At 43.3% G+C, this 16189-nt stretch overlaps 1 protein-coding gene across 7 annotated transcripts; it reads right to left on the bottom strand.

Moving 5' to 3' along the window:
- Positions 1-3960: 3960 nt before the first annotated feature.
- Positions 3961-7995, bottom strand: LOC147616640 (bZIP transcription factor 1-A-like). Of its 7 annotated transcripts, none has more exons than XM_086777704.1 (13): positions 7432-7995; positions 6924-7039; positions 6773-6823; positions 6579-6680; positions 6405-6491; positions 6255-6314; positions 6005-6174; positions 5847-5901; positions 5696-5744; positions 5315-5592; positions 4916-4993; positions 4677-4802; positions 3961-4585 (listed from the first exon to the last, which is right to left on the bottom strand). In XM_086777704.1, exons 2-13 carry the CDS (start codon positions 6987-6989, stop codon positions 4370-4372), a joined length of 1338 nt encoding a protein of 445 aa, XP_086633830.1. In that variant the 5' UTR covers positions 6990-7039; positions 7432-7995; the 3' UTR covers positions 3961-4369. The 7 variants fall into 7 exon arrangements, with proteins under 7 accessions (XP_086633830.1, XP_086633826.1, XP_086633825.1 ...); XM_086777700.1 differs by having other exon boundaries at positions 6579-6683; positions 7432-7994; XM_086777699.1 differs by having other exon boundaries at positions 6773-6829; positions 7432-7994.
- Positions 7996-16189: the final 8194 nt, after the last annotated feature.

Raw genomic sequence — 16189 nt, forward strand, 5'->3', positions numbered from 1 at the left:
CAAGGTTCACATGGTCTAAAACATTCAGATTGGTGTAATAATGTCAAATGGTCTTTATGATAGTGGCCACATGGGGTGAATTATTTTAGTGTAAATAAGACGTATGGCTTAGGGTGTAGTAGTTTTGATCGCTCTCAAAGCTTCGACCTTACATATTCTCGAAACTTTAGCATTTGAAATTCCATAAGGAACTTTGTGATACATCAATGAATATCGCTATAAAGTAAAAACTTTTCATTTTGGAACCTTTCTTCATTAATGAAACTAATCATATTGAATCTCATATCTTAAATGGAGTAGGGATAAATAATGTACGATTGTGTAAGCTTTATTCTAATTATTTACAATCCATAGAGGGGGAGGAAGTGGTGTTATTAGCATAGTGGACTCATGAGGGTGCTAAGTGGCATCCTTTTAGAGTTCTGAGGGTTGCCAAAGCAATGCGTGACAAGGCCTCTAAAGGTGCATAAGGTTGATGGGGCGCAAATATGTGTGGCATGGCATAGTGGGTCTCCCACTCACTCACTTGCAATTGACTGTGAATTACTTTAGTGGCTTAGTAGGGTGACCCTTGACTTTGATTCACTTTAAGGAGGTCGGGTAGGGCAAGGTAGGAATTACTTCAATAGAAAATTCAATATGTTACTGATATCCAGCTGTACTGAGTGGCATGTCCTCATCAGCTAGAGGTTGGCAACTTGGCACGTCATGGGGACACGCTAGACGGTGAAGGCACGGGAGGCGGCCCAATGGGAATACCAACACCTGTCATTATTCACGTGGGACTGTTGGAAAAGTCTGACTCGTTTGTGCCAACTGTTGACAACGTGGATAGGGTCCCCGTAAGCAGAGCTGACGGTAAAAGTAGTTTGTTTCACTAAAAAGAAATATAGAAAAGTATCCGCGCTGGACTGACGACGTGGATAGGGTCCGCGTCAGCAGATCTGACGGTAAATCATCCGTGCTGCACAGATTTTAAGGGGTTAGCGGGCCCGCTTACGTTGCGGCTCGCTTTTTCCACGGCGGCAGCGTTATTTGATTTTTTGAATATTTTTGCGATGGTGACATAACGTGGAAATCTGGCATGTTATTCCACTTCGCTAGGCCCACCGACACGATACGTGTGGGCGTTTCTTCTTGAGGTTGACGTGGGTATTAGCTGGCAGCGTCTTTTAGCGTAGTGCGTTGTTGGTCTTGCACGTGGATGCTCGGTCGTGCAGGCGTGAGGAGCGTGGTCCTGAGCAACCACGTTGGCAGTTCAGTGGTCCCACTTATACTGGCACGTGGAGATCATCGGTCCCACTGCTACTGGCAGGTGGATATTAGTCGTGCAGGCGAGAGGTGCGTGTCCTGAGCAGCCACGTCGGCAGCTTAGCGGTCCCGGCGCCCACTGCCAGTGCTACTACTGCTTCCAACGTCATTTGGAGCTCATATTGCGTATACGCAATGCGCATACATCGTACAAAATGCAATAACCGTATCATACCCGTGGTGCCCGTATTCCAAATTTCCAAATAAACTCCATGTTCAAACTGACTTAGGCCCTTTTCCCACGCCAGAGTTAACTCATTCCTGGAGTATTTAATGATGATTTCATTCTTACATTCCCAGACCTTGTGAGCCTGCATCATGCGCACAGGTGGTTGGCCAAGGTATTAAAAGAAACTAGTAAGTGGTTGGCCAAGGTATTAAAAGAAACTAGTTGGGAACCAGTGCTTCGCACGTCTTTTGAGGCTTCCAAAATCAAATTCTACCCAAACCTCCTCAAACCTCTTCCTCTCCTTCCCGAACCTCGAAATTCTTGCCACGTGGCAGCTTTGTGAAACTCTTCCTTAAGATAATACTAGTTGGGAACCGATGCTTTGCACGTCTTTCGAGGCTTCCAAAATCAAATGCTACCCAAACCTCTTCAAACCTCTTCCTCCCCTTCCTGAATCTCCAAATTCTTGCCACATGGTAGCTTTGTGAAACTCTTCCTTAAGATAATATAGAGATAGAGAAGGTTTACTGTGTTATTTTGGCTTTCGAATGGCCAAGATTTCTGACAAGCTTCTTGGCACAGTTAACCAGACCATGGGAAGACAATCTAAGGGTGCACACACCTGCCTCACACCTAATGGAAATGGGAGGGGGCAAAGTTGCTTTTTGACGGTCGTCATGCCCAATTTTGGATATTTTGGCCGTAAAATACAGCCACTTTTTTTGCCATCGTTTAAAAAAAAACAAGCATTATTTCTAATAAATTGTAAAAAAATGGGTATTATTTCTAATAAACCTGTCATTTTGAAGGGTGACCAAGTTTGTCAAAAAATCGTCCTTGGGCAAGGCAAAGCAAGGTGGACAAGCAAGATTCCATCCGGCAAGAGATTTATATAGCTAGAGTGGAGGGGAAACCAAGGTGGATGGGGAGACCGCATCCAACAGAGGACTTTAGAGGCCTTTCACACACCATGGCTTCTTTTCCTATTTTCTTTGGATTCCACCAAAACATTAGCGTTCACGCGAAAAAAAAAATTCATGTTCTCGAGAAATAGGCGACCAAAAATGGTGAAGTGCAGGCATCTTCCACCGCTTCTCGCGCCGCTTATAGATTGTTATTTGAAGTCGCTTTTTGGTCAGGTAAAAAACTAAAGCACAAAATTGCCACTATGACCGAACGACACAAGTAGGATTTTTGACACGTGAAGGTACACCCATTTTCACCGGCTTCGTTCAAGATGCTTGGGAAAAAGGAACGTGGCCATCCCATGTGAAGTCGCTCTTAGTTGTAGCCTTAAGAGCCTTCCTTATTAACCTTAATTTTTAAAAGTCCTTTGGTATCCCCTTCTTAAAAATAAAGTGATGACCCTTAAAATTTGAGGCGTGGTGTGCAGTAAGTCTTGAAGGCCTTAATTCTCACATAACCTAACAAAAAGAGAAAGCACTTATTATATCATCGGGCTGTAGCTCAGTTGTTAAGGTGTTTCGCTGTCAAAACCCAGGTCATGGGTTCGAACCCTGCTGGCAACCCCGATTGATGTCTCACCCTTGAAGCTTGCCCTTGCTTTGTGGGATAAGGGGGGTCCTATGGGTACTAAGCCCGCTTCCTAACGCCCAACTTTTGAAAAAAAAAAAAGAAAGCACTTATTATTGTGTACTAGATTAAGGTGTCAAGCTTAACGGGCCCACATTTGACGTGTCAAGGGAGAAAAGCTAACGACATTCAGCATGCGATTATCGATAATATGTATAAATGTTCGGACACGCCTTCAGATCCTTATCCTTAGGCTTTTCCTTTCTTTTTGTGATGAGGCCTTAGATGGCTTGCACTCTGAATTGATCCCATACGCCATGTTTATTTTGGCCACCCATAGACATTGATCTCTCTTCAAGCGCGTCTCACTCGCTCTCTCCCTCTCTCTCTCTCTCTCTCTCTCTCACACACACACACACACATATGAAGGTTTTCCTTACAATGCTTACCTCACATGATTCCGCCTCCACTCTCAAATACTTGCGCGTATCATTTTGCATACCTATCCTTTCGTTTGATTCCTGTCCTATCCTATGAATTTAATTATTACTGCCACAGTTGATACCCCAAGATCTGTCCGCCAAAAAACTGAGGGCATGCATCACTTGGGCTAGAACCCGGCCACTGGATTCTATTTGGCATTGTGGACGCCTCTTCGTGCAGCTGATCTTTCGTGACGTGGATTCCTTAAAATTTTCATTGTTTTGATTGCCCCTTTTTTATTAGTAGATTTTAATACGTGGTAAAATGGGGTTAGCTTGCTAGAGTTCAGAATTTCGATTAATAAGCATTGGTACAATGCGGACAGTTAGTTCTCTGTGATTGATGACCCTGGGCTTTAAGTAAACAATGGCTAGATCATGATGTTTGATTACCAGCATTTTGTCACACTACCAGAGTCATGAAGTCATACATGCATCTTGACACCCAGCAAGTAGCCACCAACATTGGGGAAAAATATATATATGTTGCCGATACTATGTTATCTCAAATGTACAAAGTCTCCTGCCAGGCATTTGAGACTGAAGTAACATTTTGCTTCTTTGGTGCCAAAAAAACATTATGCACTGAAGCATCTGCTTATCCTACCATACAAGTTTAACCAGTCTTATAAATTACAGTGTTTGAGCATATTAGTTGTTAGTGCAATTTCAAAGCTATTAGGGGCAACTTTGGATGAGATAGATGGTTTGCAAGCACGCTAGCACCAACAGCATGCAGTCGGCCATTTATCTCAGTCATGTAGCTCCAATGGTGGTCAAGTTAGCTAGTTATGGCATTGCTTTTCATGTGGATCAGGCATTGCTGGAAAACCTCTTGTTCCAGCCCCCATCCAGTAACGGGTCATCATAAAAACTAAACTGAAGAGACTGAGACAGCAAGATTTCCACCTTCACTCGCTATGGCAAATGTGTCATTAGCTTCTCTGTCATCCCTTCGAAAGTGCTCATTGTCCTCTTTTAGGCCTTCTTCTATATCCCTTCTTTCCACTCTCGAATGACTTATACCATTCCTATCTAGTTCTCCTTCAGTTGTGTGCTCAGGCTGGATCCCACGAATTTGCAATTGCTCCTACAAGAACACCACAAACACACACGCACATCAACAAACATGCAGCATTTCCCGTACCAATACACCAGTCATGTAGCCTCATGTGGCTCACCAGTAAAGAACTGTTCTCGGCAGAAAGCTTGCTGCATTTCTCAGTTATGCGAGTCAGTTCATTTCGCAAAGTCGAGTTCTCTGTAGCAAGTGTGTCCACTCTTGCTGCGAGCTCCTCACATTCAGCCTGCAAGCACATAATCTCATGACTTCAATGGAACTCTGCTGCAATGCATGATGTATCACAAAACCTATAATTCCACAGGAGCAACACACCCCCCCCCCTGTACGGCACTTTACCTGCTTTCTCAATCTAGACCTCCGTGCCGACTCCCTATTGGACTGCTTTCTTCTTTGTCTCTTCAATTCTCTCTCATCCTGCAGAAATAAAAAAGGAAAAAAATTTGAAGGCTTCAAAAACATGCACGCACACACATGGGCACACAGAAATAACACTTCTTTATAGCCACTGCTGAGGCCAACCAAATAGCTCCATTTGAGGCCAACCAAGCATGGCTGTAGCAAAGCTAGGTCCAGACTCCATGCACACACAACCAAAAGTCTCCCTGGAGAAGGTATACCACGAGATGTAGACCCGAAAGCTCAGCTCAGAGCTAGGAAACTGTTAATGAGCGTCGCTCTTGTTTAGAGGACACAAAAGTTTGTGCATGACAAGAGAGAGAGAGAGAGAGCGAGAACCTGCAGCCAGAGTTCACCAGGAACCCCATCTCGACCAGGCCCCACACCTGATGGAATGATGGCAGTTGTGGTTGCTGCAGCTGAGCTCCGTTTGCCTCGGCTACTGGCTAAAACAGCAGGCGTTGCCCCAGTCCAATAATCCATGCCAATGTTTAGGTTCGTAAGCGGCCCTGCACCCACAACCTGCTTCCCAGCTATAGAAATCGGGAGAGCTGGTATAGGACCTCCATGGTTCACCTCCTGCCCACTTCCATACGGTCCAGCATTTGCTACTGGAGCTGCAAAAAACCAAAGAGATCTCTCATGATGAGAACAAACTTAACAGCACGATGTGTGTTTGTATGTATCTATGTAGGTGTCACTTCAGATTGAGAACAATACCTTCAGATGTAACCTGATCAAGGCTTCCTCTGCGAACTCCATCTGAACCCTGGCATAGCAGAGCCGTGCAAGAATCGTGTGTGACATTGTAGCCATAAGATGAGAATCTAATGTATTTACGACTTGAAAATCAAGATTGATAAGGTCATACATATTGAGAGTTCTCCTCGCTCCCTTCCGTTGATGCTTCACTCCCGCTATCATGGCTACAAAAAGCACACATATGGGTAAGCCAAGAATCAAGCAGCACCAGGCTTTGAAACATGCATACAGAGGGTGGACATAAATGTACGAATTTCCCCGTCCAACCTATGAGAGAAAGTCCCATTCATAGACCTCGGAGTTCCTTTACCAAATTCATTGCCCTTGCCAGTAAGCATTCCCAGACTTCCCAAGCTACCTTTAGACCTTTTCATGGAGTTTTTGGTTTTCCCATCCCCAGATTTCCCCTCTCCATCAACACCAGCAGCTGTGACATTCTGCAAAGGAGGTAGGCATTTAAAAATCAATGCACAAGTGTATGTCTTTAGAGCCAAAAGATCAATTTTATAATACGTACACCTTGACCCTCGTTGGCATTTCCTGCAACTATAGCATACGGGCTATAAGGATGGGTACCCTGCTCCATAGGAAACAAGTCCATAAGGTTTTTTTCCAAAGAAGAGCTTGAGTGACATCTCATATATGTGATGAAGTTAATGCCACTTACGTGAGGCATTGAAGGATGCGCATAAATTCCTCCATGAGGATACATGGCTGCATAAGGAGGTGGTGTTCCATAAGGTGGCATCAAAGGCTGCTACGCAAAATAGCTACAATTAGTGAAACACTTAAAAATCACGAGAGTCTGATCTAGCTGTGCAATTTCAGAGCACTTCCTCACCTGAGCACCCCACATATATGGGTGAGGCTGTGGGCCCGAGCCCACAGTTGAAGGAAAGTATCCAGGAGGAGGCAGCGGTGTTGTACCCGAGCCATAATATGCCTGCTGACATCAAAAAGTCATAGAAAGCCATGATATATTTAGTCTGAGAGACTACAACCTGTAAACGCTCAGCTTCTTTCATGTGGGCAAACCTGGAATGCAGCCGCCCACTCCGGGTATGACATGGGTGTAGTGCTCGGAGGCTGTTCCTGCCCATAAAGCTCCCTAAATAAGAATCGATGCAGAGAGAATTTCAACAAAAATGGACATCAGAACAGGTGCCCGGAACAAAATTTCACAAACCTGCGAAGTGGACGTTTTGGTGGTTTTCGTTGGAGCCCCCATCTCTCCAGTGCCCATGTCTGACATGAAACTCAGGAGACTCCCTGCAAATGGGCTCAAAGACCTGGCATAAAGACCTGACCCATTTGGGTTAGTTGAGCACGACAAACCCACCGCCGCCCTCCACCCTCCGCCCCCCCTCCGCCAGAGGGAGAGAGAGAGAGAGAGAGAGAGAGAGAGAGAAAAGAAAGAGAACTCGTGACCATGGTGTAGAGGGACTAATCTAGAGAGAGTATTGAGAAAGTGTGTAAATGTGGTGTAGAGAGTCTCGACTTGTTTCAGTGCCATGTTCTCTCTCTCTCTTATGTTTCGCATTTCCATCAGCAGTCCCCTTCTCATGGAATTCTACAAGAATTGGACTTGTAATTTCCCTACCATCTCCACTTCCAACTCTTGACGAAAAGAAAACAAGAAAACCAACGATGACACAAAATGGAGACTGAATTGGTTGATGTTAGGAGACGGTTACCTGTGGTCTGGCTGAGGAAGAAGCTCAGGGAGGACGAAGAGGAGTAGGAGGAGCGGGGAGTGTGCGTGTGTGCGCGCGCACGCGCGCTTGCGTGCGTCTGTGTGCGTCTGTGTGCGTGTGTGCGTTGGCGCGGGTTGTGTCTGTGCGTATGGAGAGAGCCGGGCAAATCTAGGAGGCTCAAGGCAACACAGATGGGCTCAGAGAGCGACTTTGCAAGTCAGTAGAGGGGAGGCGGGCGATCGGAGAGTTTTGCAAAGTGGACGGGAGAGTCGAAAAAGCGAATCTGCCACTCCACGCCTCATGCTTTTTGCACACCTCAGACACGCTCAGTCATTAGGGCCGCCATAGCCGGCTGCATAACAGAGCAGAATAAGCACGAACTGCCCTGCCACATAAGATGCCATGTGTCCACCCCCACCATACACATACAACCCCATACACCGTATGTAAGCCCGTATGTCTACAATCAGTTATGTCTTATGTGTCCACGGATTGCCTATGGCAATGGGGCGGCGGAATGGGGAGGTGACGTGGCTTTACATAGTATCGATGAGAGATCGCCCTTTCATTGGGTCGTGCCTATAAGCGCGCATGGAGAAAGAAAACAACCCTATGCCACCTTTAGGCAAATGTTTGCTTTGTGTGTGCGCACAGGTGGCTGTATGTGTGGGGGGTGTGTATATAATTTAATATCAGAAAATTAGAATACTAGACAATCACCCATGCCTATGGCATGGCATGCCAAAGAGTCAATTAAAAATGCTAGCTAGTGACTCGCGTGTTGCTGCTCCCCCTCACACTCGAGTGGGGGAGCATGAGGAGCTACCACGTCACATGGAAGTTCCTAGCAAAATAGCGTGCATAATAGTAGGGATTAGCTCTCCTTAGGTGTAGTTCGATACCTAGTTAAATACTTTTGAGCTCGACATTACTAGTAATTTGAGTCCAATTTGCATTCCAAGATTTCACTTTTGAACCACATCTAAAAGAAGAGAAGAAGAAAACTCTCTCTCTCTCTCTATATGTGTGTGTGTGTGTGTGTGTGTGTGTGTGTGTGTGTGTGTGTGTGTGTTAGCACACTTCCCTTCATGGCCATTGGGGACACTTGAACAGTCATTGTATCATGTGAACGGTTTATGCGTGATTTTGTTATTTTCAGACACATGGCATCATACGTTGTGGGAACAAAAATATCGGTCTCATCTTGAGTCACAAATTAAGATCACCAATGGAATGCCAAGATATCCCACTAAGCTAACCATGTTTCCAATGTTGGAATCTCTCCTTGTATTGCGTACCCTAACCACCAAAATTTCTTGATTTCATTTTTGCAATTCTCAGTTGCTATCTCAGACGGCGAATTCCTCCATTTCCTACATAATAAAGACTTATGATCCTCAGCCGCTATCTCAGGCGGTGAATTCCTCCATTTCATACATAAAGACTTATGATCCTCATGAAAAGGGGGTCGTATACATTTTTGTGTAGGACACACCATGCTCTGCTCCCAATGAAAAATGCAAGTTATTTACTTCTCTGGCACCCTTTGATTTTCCCCTCCAAAGTAAAAAGCATGAACTCCAACCCAATTTACATTGGCTTTATTTGCCATGAATCCCCGGAATTCTGGTTTCTCATAGCCATTCTCTTGCACCACATTATTTAGCATCTTCCAAAACTCTGTTTGTGTATACCTATCCTCTACTTTAAACTCACATGTAGCTATTGTTAAAAGCTTCGGGACATAAGGGTCATACACATGGACAGACATAGTTGGCCAACTGGGGACTCTGTGGACGTGGTCAAAATGCACCTGTAGATTTTCCCCTTGTCTCATCTTATTGACCTTGACCAAAGTCAAGGCCACTTCTAGGACCTTTAGTTGACATTTAAAATACATGTGGCCTGATGTTGGTCACTCAATTGTCCAGGGAAAAGCACAATATGGATAAATGGATATCTGCATCTATTTTTTAAATCCGAAACCACCATAAGACCCTTTGATGTAATGCTTTTGGCTCTTTTGGCATACTCCAAGAATCTTTCTATCCTCCTTTTGTTTGATATGAGACATGCCCTTGAATTGAACTTCAAACTCAGTGGCCTCATGTGGGTCAGTACGATGAGGAGATGTGAGAGGGAAGAGGTGCCTTCCATGGATGGTGGCTGCATCTTGTCTTTGCATGGCCATGTAGCAAAGCCTTGGCTTGCTTCATGGCCATGTCAAAGACATGCGCGGCCTCCCACGGCCATGTTTTTAGTTGCATGGCATGTCTTTGACGTGGCCATGAATCAAGCCATAAAACAAATAGAGCTCCAGAGTTGGGTCGGCTCAATTTCCATCTTGTGGCAAGAATGCATCTATGCCATGGGATTGGATGGACGCAGTGAAGATAAAAAGTGCTCACCTATCATCTTCTTGAGAGCCTATGGATGGGGACCTCATGCCAAATTGGAATTGTAGCCTCTCTAAGGACATCTGCATCAAACAAGGACTCAACTTCTTAGCTCATGGATGGTGGGTTCAATGGCATACATCTTGTGGCGCGAGATATCTTGCACATTGAACTTGAAGAGGATGATGGCTCTTCCAGTGCTAACATCAATGCTATCTTTCATGGCCATGTCAAAGACATGGTTATGCAACTAAAAACATGGCCATGGGAGGCCACACCGCACGCGGCCTCCCATGGTCATGTTTTTGGTTTCATGACCATGTTTAAACTCGGCCCTTTCACCAACAAAGACTCAACTTCTCAGCTCATGTATGGTGGGTTCAACTCCGACTATGGTGGCATCAAACCCTAGAATGTATTGCTTTTTAGTGGTTCCTACTGGCTTGTCAGAGCCTACATGAACGCCCAACAGCACAACCCCCACTGTGATTGCAAAAACCAAGTTAACTACATATTGGGTGATTTTTTAACCCACAATAGCATAAGCGAAGATGGCATTTAAAGCAAGCTAGCTAGTAGAGAGTAAAGCGTTGGTGGAGATGCGAAGTTACGAGTGTTGAAATATACAAGTGAATAGGGTGTGTGCGGGAACAAGTCCTTATTAGCAAGAGGCTGTAAAAGAGAATCTATAAATGAGTGAGAAGCAGTGAAAAGGTGAGAGGTATCTACTGGGAGAGAATAAAGGGTAGCATGAGAAGATTTAGGATGTGTGGAGATATTCTAGGAAAAGTGAAGAGGTGGAGAGAATCAAGCAAAAGAGGTAGAATGAATGAAGGAGAGATCAGTGGGATTAGATGCTTGGATGTAAACTCTATAAATTGAGGCATTGGCCTAATGAGAATTTGCTAGTTTTTTATTATCAATGCCTACATTAAGCTATCAATTAATTGCTCACTAATCTCATCTAATCTCTTTTTTTAATGATGTTGATTCTTGCATTTGATCCACCATAGCTCATCACATTACTGCAAATTTAACATGGCAGTAGATCCTAGCTTAGAACCCATCAAATTTATGAGCTCATTATGCTAATCACCTACTTAATTAGGATTAGAAAATAATCAAAATTTTAGCTCTTTTTTCAATTAGCCTCTGTACCCCCAGCTGGTGTATGGGCTTGATCTCCCTCTTGCCATAACATTCTCCCAAACCCACTTAGCCACATCTAGCCAGGCTGTGCCCACGCTTCAATCCATCAAGTCAAATTGCGAAACTCCCAAGAGAAGCTGTAAATTTTTGCCAATTTACAGGCGCCTTCCTTCTGAAGCAAAACTCAGATCTTCTCTTCCATAGAAGCAATTGGTCTAATTCCTCTTGGCCCCAGGGGTTTTCAAGGGTTCTCTACATGCTGGTGATGTCAGATTTGCGGAATTCCTCAAGGAGAAGTGGCATCAAGCTCTGCATCAAATCTGTAGTAGGTGACTTTGGTAAAATAGAGATTAAGCGTTCAATGTTTGGTCAAATCTTTTGTTTCTTGGGTTGATCCTCTACTAGACTAACTGCTATTGATGGCTTTGAAAGGAGTTAAGCTCATTTGAACTCTAAGGCCCCAGATCTAGCCTCCTCGCATACTCTGTTTTTTGCACACAAAACAGAGGATTATTTTGCTAATCAATGATTAATCCGTACTAATCATTGTATTTTGGTATGATTGAGGGTTTGAATTTACCATTGGGTATCTGATACAGATCCCTACTATAACTTCAGATTATAATTCGGAGATGGTTTGATACTCCAACCATTTAGTACAGATTTGTTTTACCCTTGGCTTTATGTAAATTTATGCTTTTGGTGAATTTATACTGATAAATCTGTTGTAATCATCACCTAAACACCAGATTGAGTTGTAAAAGGGTAGACACTACCCTTGAATCTTGAAATTGGATCAAGAGGTAAGACCCCCTTCACATCATCACATGAGCACAGCACAAGAGATAGCCAAATTTAATGGGGAGCAGTTTTATACATGGCAAACAAAAACCATGTATTTGCTCATGAGGAAAAATTTGTGGGGACTAGTTGAGGGAAGAGATGAATGCCCAGAGGTGAGTGGGGAAAATGAGTGGAAGAGCAGGAATGAGAAAGCATTAGGACTCATCGGCAGTTTAAATGATGAAATCATTCACCACATCACAAGGATACAATGGGCAAAAGATGCATGGGATGAACTCAATAAATTATTTGGCATTCAAGCAAAAAATTCAAAGATAAATCTGTTAATGTAATTCTACAAACTTGATATGAAAGAAAGTGAACCTTTAATCACACACTTGAACAAATACAAAAGCATTAAGCAACAACTAGTAGCCATTGGCAAGAAGCCATTGGCAAGAAGGTAGAGGATGATGAGGCACTAGTAGTGCTTCTAAAGAGTGTGGACAAAGGTGAATATAAAAACATTGTAGCAACCTTCAAGAATGTACCTGAATTGAAGCTGCATGAGATAGAAGGAGCTCTACTAGAGCAAGAGACCAAGGTCAAAGAGAAGAAATGGCTGGACTCAACAGCTGGAGAGGAAAAAGCATTCTTCAACCAAGGAGGATTCTCACGAGGACGAGGAAGAGGCAGAGCAGGAGGAAGGACCTTCACTTGCCACAATTGTGGGAAGCTAGGATATATGGCAAGAGACTGCTACAGCAAACCAAGTGGAGAAGGAACGACATCGGCAAACTTCATGGAGACTCCTAAGGAAGTGGAGTCAGATCATCTTTTCTAAGAGAGAGAGAGAGAGAGAGAGAGAGAGAGACCCACAACCCAATGTAACCTGCCCCAACAGAGTAAAACCACCTTTGAGCCACCGATGATGTAGGCCATGTGTGGTAGATGTATGTATGAGCACTTTAGTCAAGGTCATGGGCACTTGTAGAGTAAGCCTTGGACACAGAGAGAGAGAGAGAGAGAGAGAGAGTCAAGGACTATGAGTTTAGGGACTTGAGGCACTGATCGCGCAGGCTACCAAGTAAGAGGGAAACTTGGTATAGGGTCCAGGTGTGCTAGGATTATTAACTTGAGGGGAGGTGTTGAAATATACAAGTGAATAGGGTGTGTGCGGGAACAAGCCCTTAGCAAGAGGCTGTAAAAGAGAATCTGTAAATGAGTGAGAAGCAGTGAAAAGGTGAGAGGTATCTACTTGGAGAGAATAAAGGGTAGCATGAGAAGATTTATGATGTGTGGAGATATTCTGGGATAAGTGAAGAGGTGGAGAGAATTAAGGAGAGATCAGTGGGATTAGATGCTTGGATGTAAACTCTATAAATTGAGGCACTGGCCTAATGAGAATTTGCTGGTTTTTTATTATCCATGCCTACATTAAGCTATTAGTTAATTGCTCACTAATCTCATCTAATCTCTTTGTTTATTATATTGATTCTTGCATTTACGTAGTTGTTAAATTGGAGATCAAAGTAGCAACACACAAATAGATGTAGCAAAAGTAAAAGAGATAGATGGAAGCACAACACTCAAAGTAGATTGAGAATGAGTGAAAGAGATAGACAGTGGAAGCACAACATGCAAAGTAGATTGAGAATGAGTGAAGTACAAGTGAAGTGACATGATAAGGTCACTTACACACTCATAAGAGTGTGTACATATGTCGGGGGGGAAAACCTCCTGAAGAGGGAAAAAGTTCCCCGACCCATTATTAGCATGTGTCCACACATCACTACCAGGTAAATGGCTACAAAATAGACCCTTAGAAATATGACAACTTCTAAGTGATTAATTAAATGGAAGAATTGTACTAGTGTGAAGACAATTCTTAGGAGAGCATTGGTTCACTACTTTGATGCCAGTATCCAAGTTTGTCTCCCAATTTTCCTTTTGTTTTATTGCAGGGGGAGCATGTTATGTCCCATGTTGTGTGGACATAATGAGGCTAGTGTTAGAGGCCGACCTAACAGTTCTTGAGTTCTACAGTCCTCCTCCGAGCAAACAAAAAAATCGAGCAAAGTGTGGCAAAGGAGACCCCAAAAACAAAGGGGGAATTTAGAAATGGTTCCTAATTGTTTCATTAAATTTCAATTTTAATTTGTGACATTCGAAATTAATTCCAATGCAACCACCCATTAATGGACACATACTATATGAAGAGAGTATGAACAAACACATGTACAATTGGAAGTGAATTCGCCATAAAATTGAGCTACTTCTAAAATGGCCTTGGAAGCTCATGAATGGGAACAACCACATGAAACCTTTGAAGGAGATGACAAAACCATGGATGACAATGTCTAGAAACTCAATATTGGCAATCATGTAGAGTCACACTTATCATCAATAAAAAAATGGTGGATGTGGCATCGCTCCTTATTTTCTGTCTCAAACCTTAGGTCTCCACCAACGGTTGTCCTTGCCATCGCCTCCACATATTGGGAAAGTTGACTTCGCACTGAAATCAAAATAAAAACAGGTTTCAGGCATCACAAACAAGTTTGAACATTCCAATCCCTATCTCACACAACCGCACCATCAAGTTGTGTCAACCACACCTTATTAGAGGTATGGCCAATTCACTATCACCATATACACAAATTTGACTAGTAGTTTGGCATCATTAATAAGGCTATAACAACACAACTATGTTGATCGTTAAGTGAGACAACAATCGGAATCCACAACTAGAATTGTAACATCCATAATCATAGGAAACCACAATGTAAACCTAATGTGAAATCCGCATCCAAAAACTAAGAAGAAGGTGCAAAACAAAAACAAACAGTCACCCCACTAAAACTAAGAAGAAGGTGCAGATGCTCACTAGTCATATGGATTATCTCCCGCATGCTTGTCAATCTCATCATCACAACAGCCTCTGAACTACTAGCATGTGCATGTCTTTACCACTTCCTAGCAAGAAGCAGGGGTTACACATATGATGCAATAGTCTCTCATCTCGCTGTCCATTGAGGCACAAACACGGCCTGCCTTCAAACACGCCTTGAGAATAGGGTCAATACCACATCCCAACTCAAGGCAAATACCACCATGATGGCATAATAACTCAAAAAAGCAAGCCATAAATGCAGTCCTCCTCTCCAAGGCTCCACAAATATCCTCCCCGCCTACTGCATGAAACCTCAAGAAAATGGTGGTAAGCCACTAAATCCAAACGTCGTATATGTAGAGCCTCAAAGAGTGGCGAACTCTCCAAAAAAAAAAACAAAGGAGGCGCCATCCCTCGTCTACAAACCAAAAAGAGCATAGATGAAGCATACTGTAAATAATTAAAAAAAAACTCTCAAACCAAAGACAATGCCTCATTTGCGCATTAAGCATAGAGTTGCAAGCAAAACCAGCAATAGTAACTTTGTTCGGAATCCACCACTCTCATGGTGACCATACGGGGAGTGATGCATGACAACAATCCGCCACCATACCTTTAGATCTAATATACGGCAATACCGATCCACCCAACCAATAGTCTCCCCTACAACCCAATGCAAAAACAATCATTGCATTAAAACTCTTTTCAAATCAAAAAATTCAAACCAAGTATATAGCTAGAATGTTCATGGAATACCTCCCATGGATGCCATAATCAGCAAACCAACCTGAATTTGAGAGTGTTGATGTAGCCAATGAAACTCCATATCACACATGGTCCTCTGTGATAATGTCCCAAGGAGGCCTAGACATGGCACCGTGTAGAACACCTCCAAAGGGGACGTATAGAAACACAAAATCTATTGCCCAAGACTCGGACCTCCCCTTCTTAACAAACTCCCGACCTTGTGGGAGGAACCTCTGCATATACTCATAAATATTTGTGTATGTTGGATTTTTCATTCCTGCTAAAAAATCCCTGCACAGCCAATAGCGATGTAGTCACCAATGAGAGCCAAACAATTGGGATCATCCCCCAAGAAATCCTCTCCAAGAGTATGGTTTGGTTGATATACGTAAGTGGTCATTTACTTTGAAATGACCCTGTCTATATTAACACCATTGGACTCACCGATTGATATACGTAAGTGGTAGTTTGCTTTGAAATAACCCTATCTATATTAACACCATTGGACTCACCGACACCTTAACCCATAAGAATTATTTCAAATAAGAGGTGGCTGCAAAAAAAAGATTCAACAAGAGGTGTAAGGCCATAAATGACACTCACCATGCCCGGATGTTGTATTTTTAGACCCCCCAGCATCATCATCCTCATAAAGTGTATCACCATGCTTTCATATTCCCTTTCCACCACCACAACCTTTGGAAAACTAAGAGGTATTTGTCTCGCAAACAAACAATACTCACAAGTATGCATAAAAGGCAAGCATGCTTTTCTTACCTCCATCCATTGA

This window comes from Cibotium barometz, chromosome 38, assembly GCF_041138505.1.
Source record: "Cibotium barometz isolate CiBa-2024 chromosome 38, ASM4113850v1, whole genome shotgun sequence".
Classification (NCBI taxonomy): domain Eukaryota; kingdom Viridiplantae; phylum Streptophyta; class Polypodiopsida; order Cyatheales; family Cibotiaceae; genus Cibotium; species Cibotium barometz.

Excerpts from the sequence above, each read along its gene's own strand:
- LOC147616640 (XM_086777698.1), bottom strand. The coding sequence starts at position 6,989 with ATGTCAGACATGGGCACTGGAGAGATGGGGGCTCCAACGAAAACCACC. Across the intron at positions 6,830-6,923 it reads CCAAAACGTCCACTTCGCAG|GAACAGCCTCCGAGCACTAC; the intron begins GTTTGTGAAATT and ends CTTTATGGGCAG. Across the intron at positions 4,586-4,676 it reads CCGAGAACAGTTCTTTACTG|GAGCAATTGCAAATTCGTGG; the intron begins GTGAGCCACATG and ends GTGTTCTTGTAG.